Below are 17,557 nucleotides of genomic sequence, written 5' to 3'. Positions count from 1 at the left end.
AATACATACATTCAATAATCAAAGTATTACTATAATGCTCTAACATTATTTCCAGAGGAATCAAATGTAGTATACCTTAGCAATTTCATTTATGACTTCTTGGTATTTGGTTGATGATGATACCAGCCCAGCTTGCTCTAAGTTCCGTAGATTCCTTGATATTTTCCTCTTTTTCTGCTCAATGGGAAGCTGAGCATCTTCAAGAAGTGATTGACTGCGCTTCATTTTATCAGGAGTCTTTGCATCTTGCACTGCTAGTCGCTGTATTACCTTTAAGTGTGCAGATTCCTAAAAAAACAAAAACTGCACATTTTAGCTACTCAGTTTTGGCACAACTAATGTTCAACAGATGCATTTTACAAAAAATGTGTTCATAGGGTCATAGGTGTGCACTAGGCCAACGACCATTAGAGCCTTTTTAAGTCTAGCCATACATCTGAAATCTCTGACATGCTCTCCGTTACCCTTGATAAGTGTAAGCAGGGGCTTGGGAGATGAAACATTTACAAGCCGGGGAGTGAGAGATGGAAGATTTACCGGATACCTGTGTCTATTAGAAACACATCTGCCAAACCAGGGATGAATTTCCTGTTGCCCATCCAACTGTCCATGTTGCACTTGAATTAGGTTAGGGAGGTACTCTGGTTCACATGGATGGGGAGCCTCTTCCAGAGATAAGGTAGTCTCTGGGATACATACCCATCTCTCCATTTGGTCTTGTTTATAACACAGGAAAGGTTTAAGTCTTTACAATGGGTAATTCTGGTGCTGTGTTTTTTTCAGATATGCAGGGTGGTCTATCAGCCAGAGTAGGGTCTGACAACATGTCCAGCACAAATTTCCCCTCAAAAACCTGTAGGAAACAGAATACAGGGATAGGGCTTTGAGGCAGTCTGCATAGGACATGTTACTTATGCCATGTATTCTTTTAGTGAGGAATCTCTGTGGACATTCCAATTGTTGGATGTGCCTGGTTATGTACATACCAAAGGGGTGCTGTACTTGACTGACAGGTCTGACGATTGCTGAATAAAGTGGAACAGTGACCTCCTTGGACTGGTGGTGCAGTGGTTAGCGTCATCACCTCACAGCAAGAGGTCCTCCCATTCGATTCTCAGCTGGAGTGCCTTCTATGTGGAATCTGCATGTCTTCCCCGTTGTTAAGTGACGTTAAAGACATGCAGGTAGGTGTGTGCGTGAATGTGTGTGCCTTCTTTGAAGGTTGGGCGTCGGGCTGGCAACTCAGCACCATAAAAATCTACTACCAATCATTAGCAGACCGGAGTTCCCCTGTGGCAATCCCTAACCAGGAAAAGCCGAAAGATATTATTTATAGTGACCTCCTTGGACCTAGATGCTATACCTTTGTTTATAAGTTGCACTACTGTACACAGATGATGGTCAAAGGCTAAATTACTGTCTGCGTGTCCCCCTCGCCCCTCTCTACTGGGTCAACTCTTAGGGGGTGTGTTGTCAATATGACAGTTACCAGGGTAGATGAATTTTCAAAGGACTCTATTATGCATTTCTCCATATTTATTTTAGTCCATGGCTCTGACACAAGTTACTTGCCTGTGTCAGCCCTTCCTGGAGAACATTAGTGATGGTGGGGAATTCTATGACTGCTCTTAATTAGCAATTATCTGCAGATTTGGTCAGTCAGAGGCCCTTGACATTGGCCTTGACGTCAGAGAAGTAAATGACAAAAAGTAGTGATCCCATGACCAATCTCTGAGGGATTTCTTTTGTGACTGGCCTCTGTAGAGGTGGACTCCCCAATTCTAACTTCCTGGGTCTTGTCTGTGAGCCAGCTGGCTATCCACCAGGTGACAGTAGTTTATATCTAATCTCTTCAGTCTCCCAGCAATGCCCTAAAGGGGTATTGCGTCAAATGCCATGGCCAGTTCAAGGTACACAGTGTGAACAGGTCTGTCCTCATCCATTGCTTTGGCGACCTTCACAAAGAAGTCCACCAGCTTGAGTACGCATGACCTGCTGTTGACGAAACCAAACTTGTTGGGTCTAGTGTCTGGAGGTTTCCTATATCACCATTGATCATTTTCATAATTCTTTTCATGGCTCTGCATATGAGACTAGTGAGACTTACGAGTCTGTAGTTTCCATGGCCTGTAGATGGCCCACTTTTCTGCAGAGGGTTGACTGTTGCTGCTCTCCATTCATTAGGCACAAAGACTGTTTGGAGGCTATGGTTAAATAGCAATTCCAGGGGTCATGATACATACATGCATACATACATTCCAAGCATGGCATTAATGTCCTTCTAGCCTGGCAATATACCTAAACCACTGTTACTATAAGTGTCCAGGCTGTTCTTAAAACTATCTAAACTAGTGCTTACTTTAAAGTAATTTGATAGTGTTACATGCATCAGCTGCTCTCTTAGAAAACCAATTAGAACACTTCTCATTCCTACAGAATCTTCCACATAGGTTGTCTGACGATTGTATACTACTTTTTGATAACCCCAAACATTCTTAGAGGTACTTGTCTCTAAATGTCCTATATACCCGAATAAGATTTCCTCTTAAATATCTGTATGAGACACTGTACATGTTCAGATATTTTTATCTTTCATAATAACTTAAATTTGCACATCCATTGATGCCTTTGGTATATTCCTTTGAACTCTTTACAGTTTACTCATGATTGTTTTCTTACTCAAGTTTGGGTCTAATGCAATTAACAAACAGTTACTTCATCATTTCTTATTTCCTAGACTTTATTAATTTTATACAACCTACATTTCTATAATTACCACTAACCAACTGGTTGATACAAACAGAAAAAAACTCAAAGCTGGATCTAACCATATACCCACGTCCTTAAATGAACCTACAGTTTCAGTCACTGTGTGCTGTACTAAATATTTACCTTTTAATTTATGTCTCCCAAACCTCATATGTTTAGTCTTTGATGTATTTACCAGCATATATTCTCCTGTGCCCAAATGGTCAATTTTCTGTTTTGCAAACATGCCCCATCTGTAACACACGTAATCAATTTACCCAATTTCAAGTCATACGCATAGAGAATGTAGAACACCTCAGATAAAGACTGCATCTTTCAGACCTATCTAAACAAGTGTGGGCCTTGGACAGAGGCCTGTTGGGCACCCTGACTGTAACCAAGAACTTCACTTGTCCAGTTGCTGTATATTTGCCATGTCCTATTTGTAAGCCACTTTCATTCAAAGCTATTATACTGTTACACAACATCATGTTACAGGTGGCGATAGAGCTATTTTCAAAATATGGATGCTGATATACGGTTTCAAGTCCCAACCTTTCCAATTCTGATAATAACTTATCAAATACTACCTTCTCCATTATTTTTCCACAACATGATAGTAGACTTAAGAGTCTGCATGACTTTGGATTTGTCCTACTCCCCTTTCCCTGAAAGACAGGTTTAACAAGGACATGCCTCCAATATTGAGGAATCTCTCCATATTTATATAGCCTAGTGAATAAAAGATATAATGGTTTTGCTCTTTTTTTAATTTCTCCAAATATTGTGGGTTTCTAATACCATGATGGGAAGGGACCCCATTCCTAAGTCAAAGTACAATTAAAGTTCATGAAATTAGTATTGTTTCAATCTTTGATGTCAGCCAGAAGTGTTCTTCCCAGCACTTGCAATGTGCCCAGTAATGACGACTCCTGCCATTCGTACAGTTTTAACATGTACTGGTTTGTTTGTGTCTTTCGGCTTTTCCCGGTTCGGGGTCGCCACAGCGGAACTCCGGTCACTGGTAACATACACAATAAAGTATAAAGCAAACAAAATGTAGTATACACAAGAAAATACAATTTTATTACATCTTGACAACAAAACATAGGCTTTGAACATAGCTAGTACTATTTGTAAAGTATGACTTATGTCAAGATATAAGGTTAAGACAGGGCAGTAGGAATAAAGGATTGAACATCGGGGAAGAAGATGGATATGGTTGGAGTATACTGTGATGTATCAGAGCATTAATGAGGGGTTAGTACAGGAACATAGCCACTTCTTTTTTAGATAAGCTTTAAGTGATGGCTTAAAGTGGTTAGTGGATGAGATGGAGAGAATGGATTTAGGAAGGAAGTTCCATACACGAGATGGAACTCCCTTCTTAAATCCATTATCTCAATCTCTGCCTATTAACCTATGTCAATCTATGTCTATTAAATCAAGCAACTCTTCTCTTAGCTCATTTTCTTTTAAATTGAGGGCATATTTTTTATTTTTCATTTACTGTGGGCATTCTATATAAAGTTCTATAGAATCTTCCTGTGGCACATTCTCTTCAATTTCATCATGTGCCATTTGTTGCTCTGTCATATGGGAACTCACTGGCCTATCACTCCAACATTGACTGCATCAGAGTTTCCTGCTCCTTCCCTTGCTGCCCAGCTTCAAGTTAAGGTTTATACTGGTTTCCTGTGGAAGGCTCCAAAATATCTTCATATGGCACCTGAACAATTGCTTCCCGTTCAAGTGGTTTCCTCTTAATTTGGATATCCATTGCTCTATCCAATTGTAGTGCTTTCTGAATTAGATTTTCTACACTGAATCCTTCACTTCACAGGTACTCCATAATGAGAAGTTATGTACCTACCATAACGTTCCATGTTAGTTGTCTTCTCTCGCCTTCTTTCTTGCTTGATGGGTTCGGAGCCAATCCTCGGCTCCGACTCGGCACTTTGCTAAGCTCGAGAGTCACTTTTACCAGCTCGAGGCAGCCCCATATCCCATGATGCAAGGTGATAAGTACCCAGATCTCGTTTGTTATCTATAGGTAATAACACCTAGCATAAAAAACTTCCCAGAAGGAAAGAAAGGCAAAAAGCCTGAAGGATGGGCTAAGGCAGACCAGAACTATCTGGTCTTAAGAAGCATTCTTCCATATAGGGAGAAAAAGGTCTGTCCAGGCCAGGGGGCAGGAGGGAGGGTCGCAAGAAAGAAGGCGAGAGAAGACAACTAACATGGAACGTTATGGTAGGTACATAACTTCTCAATGTTAAGTTGTCAATCTCGCCTTCATTCTTGCTTGATGGGACCGCGTCCCTAGACTCTTGAGAACTGTAGAGCCAAAACTGGCTCTATCCCTGGTGGCCAAATCCAATTTGTAATGAGAAACAAAGGTATGAGGAGTGGCCCAAGTGGCTGCTGCACAAATAGTGTCTAATGGAAGTCTAGCCTGAAAAGCTGTGGAAGTGGCTAAGCTTCTGGTTGAATGCGCTTTAGGTTTTGAGCACAGCTGTTTTCCCCTAAGCTGATAGATTTCAGAGATGACGGAAGAAAGCCATCTAGATAAGGTCACTTTGGAGACAGGAAGGCCTTTCTTGTTATCAGCATAAGAAAGAAAGAGCTGATCGGATTTCCTGAATTGTTTTGTTCTGTCCAAATAATATCTGAGTTGGAGGTGAACATCAAGATAATGTAATTTTTGTTCCGGTCTGTTTGAGTAATCAGGGAAAAATACAGGGAGGTCAGTAGATTGGTTCAAATTATTTTTCGAGGCCACCTTAGGCAAAAAGGTCGGATTAGTTCTCAAGGATACCCTGTCTTTGTGGAAAACCAAATAAGGGGGACAAACAGAGAGAGCATGAAGTTCAGACACTCTCCTTGCCGAGGTAATAGCAACAAGGAATAGTGTTTTCCATGAAAGAAATTTCAGGGAACAAGAAACAGCTGGCTCGAAGGGAGGAAGAATTAAGGATATCAGCACTAGATTTAGGTCCCATTGAGGAGGAGGACTCCTGACTGGAGGTTTCAGGAGAAAAATTCCTTTTAGAAAGGCTCTACAAAGCCTGTGGGACATAATGTTGTGATCTGCAAACCCGACATGAAAGTTCGAGATAGCAGCCAACTGAACTTTGACCGTGGAAGATGAAGAGCCCGCATGAAAGAAATCCAAAACTGCTTGAACAGGGGCAGTAAAAGGATCTATATTTTTAGCTTTTGCCCAACAAGAGAAGCGTTTCCATTTGCTGGTATAAATCCTTCTAGTAGAGGATTTCAGGGAAGCCACTATGATATCCCTAACAGGATTAGAGATCATAGGAAGCCTGGCTAAGGAAGGAAGTGGAGCAACCACGCTGTGAGGTTGAGAGAAGGAATAGACCGATGCAGCTGACCCGATTGGTGAATCAGAAGGTCTGGCACTGGGTCCAGATGCCACGGCTGCACCAAAAGGTGACGATGGAGGAACGGGAACCAAATTTGTCGAGGCCAATAGGGAGCAATGAGAATCATTTTGGCTCTCAAAACGGTGGCTTTCTGAAGAACTTGTGGAATCAGCGGGAAGGGAGGAAAGGCATAAAGAAGTCCCTGGGGCCAATCCTGGGTTAGAGCGTCTCTGGGGGGATGGCCTGACAGTGGGAAGAGAGAAAAGAAGTCCGGGCATTTGCTGTTTTGGGGAGTAGCAAAAAGATCGCAACATGGGCGGCTCCATTCTAGAAAAATCTCCTCCACTATAGATTGTTTGAGAGACCACTCGTGAGGCATGAGAATAGCTCTGCTCAATTTGTCCGCTAGAATGTTGGTTTTCCCAGGGATATGCATTGCTACCAGAAACCAATGAGAGGAGATCGCCCATTGCCAAAGTCTGAGAGCTTCTCGACACAAGGGGTAGGACTTGGTTCCGCCCTGTTTGTTGATATACCATACTACAGACATGTTGTCTGTGTGAACTGCAATTGTTCCCAAGGGAAGAAAGTCATTGAGGGCTTGCAACGTTAAAAGCACTGCTCTCATCTCTAGGACATTTATGTGCAGGTGGTATTCGAACGGTTGCCACGTCCCATGAACCATCCTGCCCTGATAATGACCCCCCCCCCCCCCCCGATCAGGGAGGCGTCCGTAGTGACTGTGGCTACCGGGGCCGGGGATACAAAGGGTCTGCCTTGGTGAATCTGGGGAGAAGTAATCCACCATGATAGATGATTCTTGCAAATTTGTGTCACCAGGATTCGGTGACGCATGGGAAGTTGTTGGTAAGACCACTGAGTGAACAACATCCATTGAAGAAGACGCATGTAGAAGCGGGCCAGGGGAAGAAGGGTAATAGCCGCAGCCATGAGGCCCAACACCTTCAGAACCATTCTGGCTTGCACCTTCTTGCTGGCAAGGATGATCCTCACATGACTTTGGATATCCAAGATTCTTTTGTCTGTGAGGGTTGCTGACATCCGAACAGTGTTTAAGTTTGCGCCTATGAAAGTAATAGACTGGCAGGGCAATAAGGAGTATTTTTCGTAGTTGATCGAAATTCCTAATTGAGTGCAGAGATTTAGGGTGTAATCCCTGGCTTGAAGAAGTTGATGCCTGGTGGTGGCTGAAAGGAGCCAGTCATCGAGATACGGAAACACCTGGAATCCTTGACGTCTCAGGTGAGCCGTGACCACTGCCATACATTTGGTGAACACTCTGGGGGCTGTAGTGAGACCAAAGGGCAGGGCTCTGAACTGAAAATGACTGGACCCCAGCTGAAAGCGGAGAAATCTTCTGGAGCGTCTGTGAATTTTTATGTGATAGTACGCGTCCTGAAGATCTATTGAGCACATCCAGTTGTCCTTCTCTAGGAAGGGCAAAATTGATTGAAGTGTGACCATTCGAAATCTTGTCTTTCTCACAGACTTGTTGAGTCTGCTGAGATCCAATATTGGTCTCCAGACTCCCGTCTTTTTGGGGACCAAAAAGAATCTTGAGTAGATTCCGGGCTCTGAATGGTCTGTTGTAACTGGCTGAATGGCTCTTTTTTGTAGAAGCTTTAATACTTCTGACTCGGCAACTTCCCTTAGACCGGGTGGTACATCTGGAAGGGAATTTCTGTGAGAGAAAGGACTTTCCTCGAAAGGAATTTTGTAACCCTCGGATATAATCGACTGTACCCATCTGTCTTGAGAGAGGGAACGCCAGGCTTCTGGGTACAGCGATAGTCTTCCCCCGACTGCCTCCAAGGATGGACAGTCGGGCAACATCTCAGGGATGCTGGAAGGGCTTGTCAGAGAGAGGCTCTCTGCTTCCCTGGTTTTGTGGACCCCCTCTGCCTCTAGAGCAGCGTCTGTTATTATTACCCCCTCTGCCTCTAGGGGTAAACTGACCACGTCGTCCGGCGTGACTCCTGGGATTTACGGAACCACATTTTCCGCCCTTCTGACCTTTGGGGTAAGGTCTAGAGGGGTAGAAAAACGGACCCCTACGGCAGAAAGAGTCTTGCCGTCCTGCTCACACCTGGTCAATGTATCCTTCACTTGAGGGCCAAACAATGCTGACCCATCAAAGGGAGAATTTGTGAAGGATGCCTTAAAGGGATCTGCAAAATTACAGAGCCACATCCAGGATTGCCGTCTAAGAGCCACTCCTGTACCCGCGGCTCTACTCGCTCCATCTGCTGCATACGAGATCAGTCGCATGGAGGAGTTAGCTATAGAATTAAGGATTCCTAGCTGAGAAGCTCTTAAGCCCCTGCAGCCGTAGGATCCTGCACTACTTCACCTAGTTCCTTAAGGATGTCCCTTTGGAGTCTGGTGAAGTGACATAAATAGTTCAGCGAACGCATGGCAAAGGTCGCTGAGGAGAACATCCGCTTACCATACCTATCCATGGTCCTAGAATCCTTATTAGGAGGATGGACTGGTAGGGAAGGATCTGCAAGTTCCTTCTTAGTGGCGGCCGCCACCACCATGGCATCAACAGGGACACCTTTCGTGAGGAATTGCTTTTCAGAAGGGGCTGTAATAAATTTAGACGGCCTCCTAGGAACTGGCTCTACAGAATCAGGAGCAGCCCAAGCCTTTCGAGCAATAACCTCCATAAGGGGGTTGAAAGGTGGAGACACCCAGGAGGTGGAGGGTCGAGATCCAAACGCCTCTAGGTATACTGACTCATCCTCGGAGGGATTTATGGAGGGCCAGTTTCCCCTCTGTTTTAGGAGTTCTAGGATGTCTGAAAAGGAGACATCCTCAGAGGGGGATCTTGGGGATCCCTCCGACTCATCTAAGTCGGTATCTAAAGTGGTACACTCAGGGGAGTCCAGGTGTTTCCTCTTACAAGTCCTCTTGCGCGGAGGATCTCCTGCCTGGTCAGGAGAATCCTCGGAAGAGGGGGTTCTTCCCAGTGGGAAAACCTGAGGCAGTGGATCTCTAGGTCCGGGAACAAGAGAGATGGAAGAGATATCGACAGGCACTGTAGAGGGAGGAGCTAAGGGAATAGACTGCTGACTGAGCCCAGTGGCCAGCACACTCTTCATCACCTCGAAGGCCCACCTCCCAGGAAGATCCGAGAGAACCCATTCCGAAGAAACTGGGATTCCCGGGCCCACCGAAAGGGAAGGCTCCAAGGCAGATGTCGGAGCCGAGCTCACCAAGGCCGAAGCTCCAAGGGGAAGAGCGGGGTCGGACAAGGGTCCGATGCCACTCACCCCCTCGGAGGAGACCAGGGAAGCCCGACCACCGAATCCCTCCAAGGAAGGTCTCGAGGAGGAGATAAGAGTAGATGCCGAGGGTGCAGAAGGGGGGGGTATCTGCCCCTCAGCTATAGCAGTAACTATCCCCGTAGACTCCAGCTCCAAACTCTGGGGTAGAGTCGAAGGAGGAACTTGAAGAGGGTGTGGACTAATAGTCGTCTGTTGAGACGGACTATGAAGCATCTGGGCCAGTGCCTGTGATTTTAATAATCTACTTACCACCCTCTCTAAATCATGGTCAGATAACCTGGACGACCTAGATGATCGGCTCCGATGGCTCCATTCCGAAAGAAGAGGTGAGGCCGGAGGCGACAGAATCGGCTCCAACGAGGGAGATCTGAACCTCTTCCTCGAAGGAACCATCGGAGCCAACAAGGCTACTGATCCAGTCGGAGCCGATAACTTTTCGGCTCCGAGAGAAGATCTAGATGCATCGGCTCCAGCCGGAGCCGATGCAGGCATCGAAATAGCGGTGTTGGAGCCGGTCGGCGCCGACACCGAAGCCTGGGCCACATGGTGGTCGGAGCCAGTACTCGGAACCGACACCAAAGTGACCAAAGAAGTATCGGCACCGATAGCCATCGGTGCCAAAGATTTAGCCAATGTCGGATCGGCTCCATCCGGAGCCGATCTCAACTCCGACAAAGTTAGAGCCAAGGCCGAAGGCTTGGATACAGAAGCCTGGGCCTTAGACTTAGAAGGCTTTCCCGGAGCCGATTTGGCCGGGGAGCCCGCCGGTTTAAGGAGTCCCCTTAAAATCAATTTGTTTCTCCTCTCCTGCAGGACTCTCTGGCTAAAAGAATGACATATCGCACAGGAGTCCTGCAGGTGGAGAGGTCCCAGGCAGTATAAACAAGAAGTGTGACCGTCTGTCAGAGACATCTTCTGACAGCACGAGTCACACTTCTTAAAGCCTGAGACCCTCTGCTCTTTGGACATAGTGGACACAAAATCAGAACCACACAGTCCCAAACAAACAATTAAATTATAGTTTAAACAGTAAAAACCTCACACACACACACCCTGACAGGGGGGGGATGGGAGGGAAGGAAGGCCTGACTAAAAAAATTAAGGGAGAAGGATAATTTTAGTCAAAAGGGGATTACAATTAACTAAAAATGAAAGATCTTTAAGAGAAAAAAGTTTAAAAGTGAAAAGGGGCTAAAAGCAGTTTAATATAAAACACTTACCAGGAGCTGGTAAAAGGAGGACCTCATCAGTGAAGCGGCAAACGAGATCTGGGTACTTACCGCCTTGCATCATGGGATATGGGGCTGCCTCGAGCTGGTAAAAGTGACTCTCGAGCTTAGCAAAGTGCCGAGTCGGAGCCGAGGATCGGCTCCGAACCCATCAAGCAAGAATGAAGGTGAGATTGACAACTTAACATCCTCCATTACTACTCTCCTTTTCTACTTTTCGTCTGTCTTATTTGTTGTACTGTAAAGTTTTCCATGTCTGGATTCCTTTGCCTGTATTTTTCTTCAAATATCTTTGGTGCTGCTCTTTTGTACTGGTTAGTTTTGCTTTCTCCTTTGCATAAATATTACACCATATTAAATCTCTTTTTCTTTCCCATGTCCAGATTTCTTCTTCAGATGTCTTCTGATCTTCCTGCTTCTCCTTACTTTGGGGACTCGGTTCCATCATGCTGTGATGTAACCTGTGTTAGACCTTCTACACCAAATCCTTCACTTTGCAGCCACTCCATAACTTCAACTTCTACTTTTTTAACTTCTATTTTACTAATCTTCTTTTCTACATTCCCCCTTTGTGATATTTTTTAAGCAAAAATTTCCATATCTGGATGCCTTTGCCTGTATTTCTCTTTCAATATCTTTGGGGATGACTTCTTTATATAGATTAATTTGGCTTTCTCCTTTGCATAAATATTACACTTTCTTTCCCATGTCCATATTTCTTTTTTATACTTCTCAAATATCTCTAGGTTTTCTTTATATTTTCGCACTTCCTTAGATGCTTCTTTTTCCAAACAAAGTTTCTTGATCTATACATTGTTTTTCACAAATCTGTTGTATTAATGAATACAGATTTTTATTTAAAGCTTCTGACAGTTTTACTTGTGGAAGTATTTTTCTTTCCTCTTATCTCTCTCTCAATCATTTTGCATATCTTGTGTCTGGAAATTGTTTTTTTTTTTTTTGCATAATAGTAACTACATTATTTCTTTCTTATCCTCAATAGTCCACTTTATTGTCTTTTTAACCTACTTCTGTCTGTGATATATGCTATATAAATGTAGTCTATACATCAGCATCATTTTGGTGAGAATTTGTGAAAAACAGGGTCCACCTTGCAAAGGTACTCACCAAGACTTGAGAATGAATTCAATTTCAGCAATACTACTCTACTTTTCTTGCTGACTTCTCTCTCCATTTGGACCCCATCTCTCCATTCGGACCACTATGGTACTGTATGTTTTTGCTGAAGTGTTCTCACGTCGTCATTACTAATTCCGTCTTCTCCCTGTGCTTTGTTTGGATCAAGTTTGTATAGTTCTTTTTCAATATAATCTAATTTGATTTCAGTATCTGAGGCTACCTGGATGTCACTAGGACAACTTATCACCACCTTTATGGAGCCAAACTGTTTTGCATAAGATTTTGTAAATATATCTATAATCTGTTGTGTCCGAGAATAAATTTTACAATCTACACACAGTTTTTCAGTTTGCATATCTTTGCTCTTACTTCTTCCATATCATACGCATAAATAAAATGATTTCCTATTATGCTCAATATCTTTATATAAATTTTCTTAAAATTTTTCTTCATCTTGTCTCTCACTGTAATTAGTTTGTCTAGCTTGTTTACTTCAGTTGTCAAAGTTGTACTTGGACCTCTTTTCTATTTCTTATATTTTTTTGCCTCTCACCTTAACCAGGTATCTTGTACTTTTAAAAATATATCCCCCTGACATTGTACGCTCTAGATCCTGATGTTAGACTTTTTTTTTTTTTTGCACTCAATTTCTGTTTCAAAACTGTTCACATTCCTTCTGCAGCTTTTCCACTGACACATCACTCCAGTTAGTTTTAGATAGTGACTGTTTTGCTTCCATATAACCTGTAGTTAAATCTTCTGTACATTGGTTTAGATTTCAGTTTTGCAGAATTATACAGCAATAAATTAACGTTTATAACTCCATGATCATTGTACACCAATGGTGGCAAAACTTGACATGAAGTAACAGTAATTTCTTTAGGAATACTACATTGCAAATAATTTCCTTACTAATGTCGAATCAATATTATTACAGTCTGTTTCTAGTAAATTTATGTCTCCAGCCACTATTATTATTCCCTTCTGTACTTCATGCAAGAAATGTATGAATTTCTCTAGGTCATCACCACTTGACTTTGATGGTCTATACAATTCAACAGCTGTTATATTTTCCAAGGATTTCTTTATTGTCACATTTACACTATTTATAGCATAGTTGTTATCATTGAGCATGACAGGCCATGTTTCATGCTATTCAGAAGGCATCCTGGGATATTGTCTGGGCCCACTGATGCATATTAAGGGAACTTGTGGACACTTAAAGATTACAGTCAAGGGTGGTATAACTTCAGAATTTTTTTTAAATTCAAGTAAATGGAAATATGTTTATAAAAGATAAAGCATTTCTGTTGATGCAAGCTGGTGGATTTAAGACCTTCCTTAGTCATTCTTAAATTTTAAGTATTTAAAAGGACAACCTGAGATGCTGGTCTTCAAAATGAAGTGAGAAGGGGTTGCCTGCTATATGACTAGTACACACATATAATCAGATGCCAAAAAATGAGCTAAGAAGTGAATGGAAAATATGAAGAATAAATACCACAGTAATGTAAGACCTTAATCCTACAGAAGTGTGGAGGCAGAGGGACTGTGTAGAAGATACCTTGGACATAGAAAAAGAAAACACTTCCAGAAATTGTGGCCCTCAACCAGGAGGAGGAGGAGGACACCTGCATTAGTCACCACCAAAGTGGTGGAGGGTAGAAGAAACATTAAGAGAGCATTAGTGAAATAGTGACAAAATCACATTAAAGTTTGCAATATAGAATTTCTGGTATTTCCCACGTGGATGTAAGCTAGGACTACAGGACAGTAAACTTCACTCTGTCATGAAAAGTATGAAGTAAGAAATCAAATGGAAAGTTATCAGGAACTAGGAACAGTGTAATACCCATTATGGTATATCAAGGAAGGACTCCAAAAGTTAATTACTGTTATCAGCAAAAGAATTATACATAAGAAAATGGGACAATTAGCCCAGCTAAACAGAAAGGTAAGTGAGATGATAAATGAAAAAAAGAAAGTATATAATTAAAAGTGAAGCAGCACAAACTACGAGGGAAAAATTTTAAATAGAAAGTAGAAAAGAATATACAATGGACAGGAAATAATGCCTATGGGGATAGCAGCAAAAGGAAACAAAGTCATTGGTCTGACCAGGAAAGACCCATGGAATATGGGCAAACAGATAAGAAATGGGGCAAAAAACATTTTTAATGTGTTATTTGCCTCTATACTTGCTGACTATCAGCCTCCTTCAGGTGAGATAAAACAAAAGTGGTAGCTATACAGGTGGTTTGTGCTCTCAGTGACATCCTGACAAAGATGCCATTTCTGTTGAGACCCAAACCCCTACACTGATGGCTAATGTGAACACTCACATCACTGCAGGGTGCTCTTATCCCAACCTGTGCATACAAATGCTTATGTCTACATGATGAGGGCTACCTTCTCAGGCTTAGGATCACTACACATCCTTCATTCCTCACCTTTTCAATATCTATCAACTTTCCATTTGCATGGTGGTGATCATCTGAGTGAAACCACCATTCTCTCCCTACAAGAGAGGTGAGCCAGCATCAACTGGTCATTCCCACACTTTCCAAAATGTCTCTTCTAGTACCTGAGCTGAAATTCATACTGTTGTCATCGATATCACAGGCATGGCCTTATTCCTCTATACCACAGAGGGGGACTTAAATTATTCAAATAGTCAGAGAAAGCATAAAAACAAGCAGGATACAGAGTTACTGAAAAACAATGATCATCACTGGAGACTGCTGCAAATGGGCCAGAAATACTGAATTAATCTTTTACTTCTTTATTTACAGAGGAGTTCCAAAGCAAACTATCAACAAGGAAGGCACACCAGACATGACTAGAGAAAAAGATAAGTTCATACAGACTACAGAAAGAGCAAGCTCAAGGGCTTTGGGGGAAATATTGCACAGGTCCAAATAAAGTATTTTCACAGGTGTTAAAAGAAACTGACAATGTTTTGTGGACTACTGGTTATATCAGGTAGTCTTCTCTGCAGAGACTGGAGTAGTGTTGCACAAATGGAAGATGATAATATTATTTTGTATAGCAGTGGGTGCTGAAAGCAACCAGATAATTACTGGTCTGTTAGTTAGCCAGTAAAGATTAAGGAAAAATACAGTGCAGTACAATGGTGAAGTTTATTAATTAATTTATTTTATTTATTTATTTACCAGGATAGTCAGACTGGACAGTGCTCTTTTTCATTGGACACCCGATGAGAAATGCTCCAATATTATGCTCAGTAATACAATATACAATATGCATATGAGCAATGATTAAGTGAGACTTGAAAACGTGCACTTTACATTTAGATTAAACACTGACATAGAGATTAGAAATGAGCAGGAACTGTGAATAGTACTTCGATAAACTGCATAAACATAGCATATCATAGCTAAGTAAGGAATAGTCAGGAAAGGCTATAGGTGTAACTATTACATATTTGGCTCACTTGATACTAGCTATGTAAGAACAATACAGTTATGGTACCTGAGGGAAAGAAGCATATTATTCTAGCTGTGGGGCAGTGTACGAGTAGGACCATGTATAACAGATATCCAGTACATAGAGTTAAGTAGTACTGATAGAGACAGTAGATTAATCTAGCCGGGGGTGGAGCAAGAGCAAGGCCAAGTATCCATTAGATGTCACTTTAGATTCCATTTAGAAGTGTGACATGAGAAAAGTGAGTCACCTGCTGAACTGTTGTACTTTGCCACACTAAGTAAGTTTTCATCACTGGAATTTGTGTTTCTATTTGGTATATAATGAGAAGAATATCAGCCAGGTTTGGACATTTCTCAGGACTGTGGATAAGAGTATATGTGACACTCAGTTGGGAATAAGACAAGCAGTGAGGGAGTTCTAATCACAAGAGTTGTTTTAAAGCTAAGCAATGAGGTGACCTATGTAACAGATTAGCTGCAAATGTAGCTATTTTGTTAAAATACTATTCAAGTAGTTTTGAATGGGTAGCTTGAAGACTGATAAAAATGGGGGATCCATATCGAAGGGATAGGAGAGGGTACACTGCAACTATACATATTTTAGCATCTTCAGTTAAATGAACACTTAATCCTGTAGCAGATTCAGAGTTTCTGATTTTTTTTACTGCTTCTTTTACATGGAGATCAAATTTCATATTTTCATCTATTATTATTCATAGTAGTTTGGTGTATGAAATTGTTTCAATTGTGGTGTTACTGGAAGAGGTTAAGGTGAAGTTGGGTTTGTTGTCATGGAATGGTTTGAGAGTGAAAAACCAAGTTACTGTAGGTTTCGATGGACTTAGTTACATAGATGAGTGTTGAGTCATCCGCATACTGTATAATTTAGGTGTTACTGGTGGCTTTGTGTAGGTCACTACTGAAAATATTAAATAGGAGTAGGCCCTAGGATACAGCCTTGGAGGAATCCTACAGATATATGGAGAAAGGAGGAGATGTTGGTGCTCCACTTGACTGCTTACTTAGGTTCATAGTATCTATCAGCCCTAGGGCCTATACAAGCCTAGCCATAACAATTCCCTGGCTATTTCTTCCCACACAATTTACTTCCCTGGACCCCTGTCTAGCAGGGGGATTGACGTGATCCCCGGGGTGAATTTCCTTATAGCTTAATAGGTCAGATAAATAACTACAGAACCATATTCTGTCTAGACTAAGGGAGGAGAGTCCGTTAAGAAATTTGGGATGAGATGCTAATTCTGTACCACATGGGAAAGAAAAATGATGCATGCATTAGGCCTATCTGCCCATCCAATCGAATAACAGTTCCATGATCAGATTACTACTGAGGTAATAACACGTGAATTTCATGGATGAGGTATATCAAAACTTAAGTAAACTTTTAACACTTCAACACAGGAAGCATATAAAGAAAATACAGGGTTGAAAGATGGGCTCAAAATGAAGTGGTGAATAATTTAGCTAACTGGATACAAATATTAATTGGCAGCTTGGAAGGAAGAAATGTCTAAAGCAAAGTTAGTAACTGATGAGGTATTGCATGACTCAGTTCTAGGACCAGTCCTATTTAGCATTTTTGTGTAAAACATGCACACTGGACAGATACATCACATGCTAGCCGAAACAGCAAAATTACAGCAGTAGTCATGAATGACTGGGTGAGTATCCAGTGACAACCAGTTGGCTTGCAAGATGGATAATGACAAGAAAAAGCATCTAGAGGGTCATAATCACCACCAGAGTGAAACAGGCAATGCTGCATGAAAATGCAGTGGGGTACAGTCATACCTCGTTTTTTACAGAGTTTTGGGGTCCAAATAATGTGGTGCCATGATTTCCGAGTGGCACCCCTTAATTTCCGATTTTCTGACGTGGCCGGCTAGCCTGTCGGACTTGAGCAGTAGGGCTCGTGTACATGCATTTCCGGCTGCTCCAGCAAGCCAGAAGGGAATGTGTAGCCACAAGTATTTATTATGCAGTGGCTAATTGGATTTATTATGTCGCGGCTTGAACAGAGGCTGCAGGAACAAGCAGAAGACTTTCTCCCAGAGTTACTTTTGATGGCAGAGATATTATGCAGCTCAGCTTTTGATAGCAGAGAGGTATTTATAGCTCAGCTGATGACGATCCGCATCCCTAGCTGATATGACAGTTGATTAAAAAGCTTTGAGATATCTTGTGTCACCTGTATGAGATTGTCTAGTTAGAAACAAAATGTGACACTAAAACTTTGTTATATTCTGTTCTTATTGCTGAGCCTGTCCACTCTCTTC

At 42.1% G+C, this 17,557-nt stretch overlaps 1 protein-coding gene across 1 annotated transcript in view; it reads right to left on the bottom strand.

Annotated features, from left to right (window-relative positions):
* Positions 1-17,557, bottom strand: part of IQGAP2 (IQ motif containing GTPase activating protein 2) — a gene marked incomplete in the record, with an annotated part of 4,327,392 nt that overhangs the window by 240,358 nt on the left and 4,069,477 nt on the right. Inside the window, 1 exon segment of the mRNA XM_044063965.1 lies at positions 76-288. Coding sequence (XP_043919900.1) covers positions 76-288 — 213 coding nt within the window.

Source organism: Protopterus annectens, chromosome 2.part2 (assembly GCF_019279795.1).
Source record: "Protopterus annectens isolate FY-2018-M chromosome 2.part2, PAN1.0, whole genome shotgun sequence".
In the NCBI taxonomy this organism is placed as follows: domain Eukaryota; kingdom Metazoa; phylum Chordata; order Ceratodontiformes; family Protopteridae; genus Protopterus; species Protopterus annectens.
The sequence above is the reverse complement of the archived record's forward strand: the minus strand, read 5'-3'. Positions and strand labels throughout refer to the sequence as shown.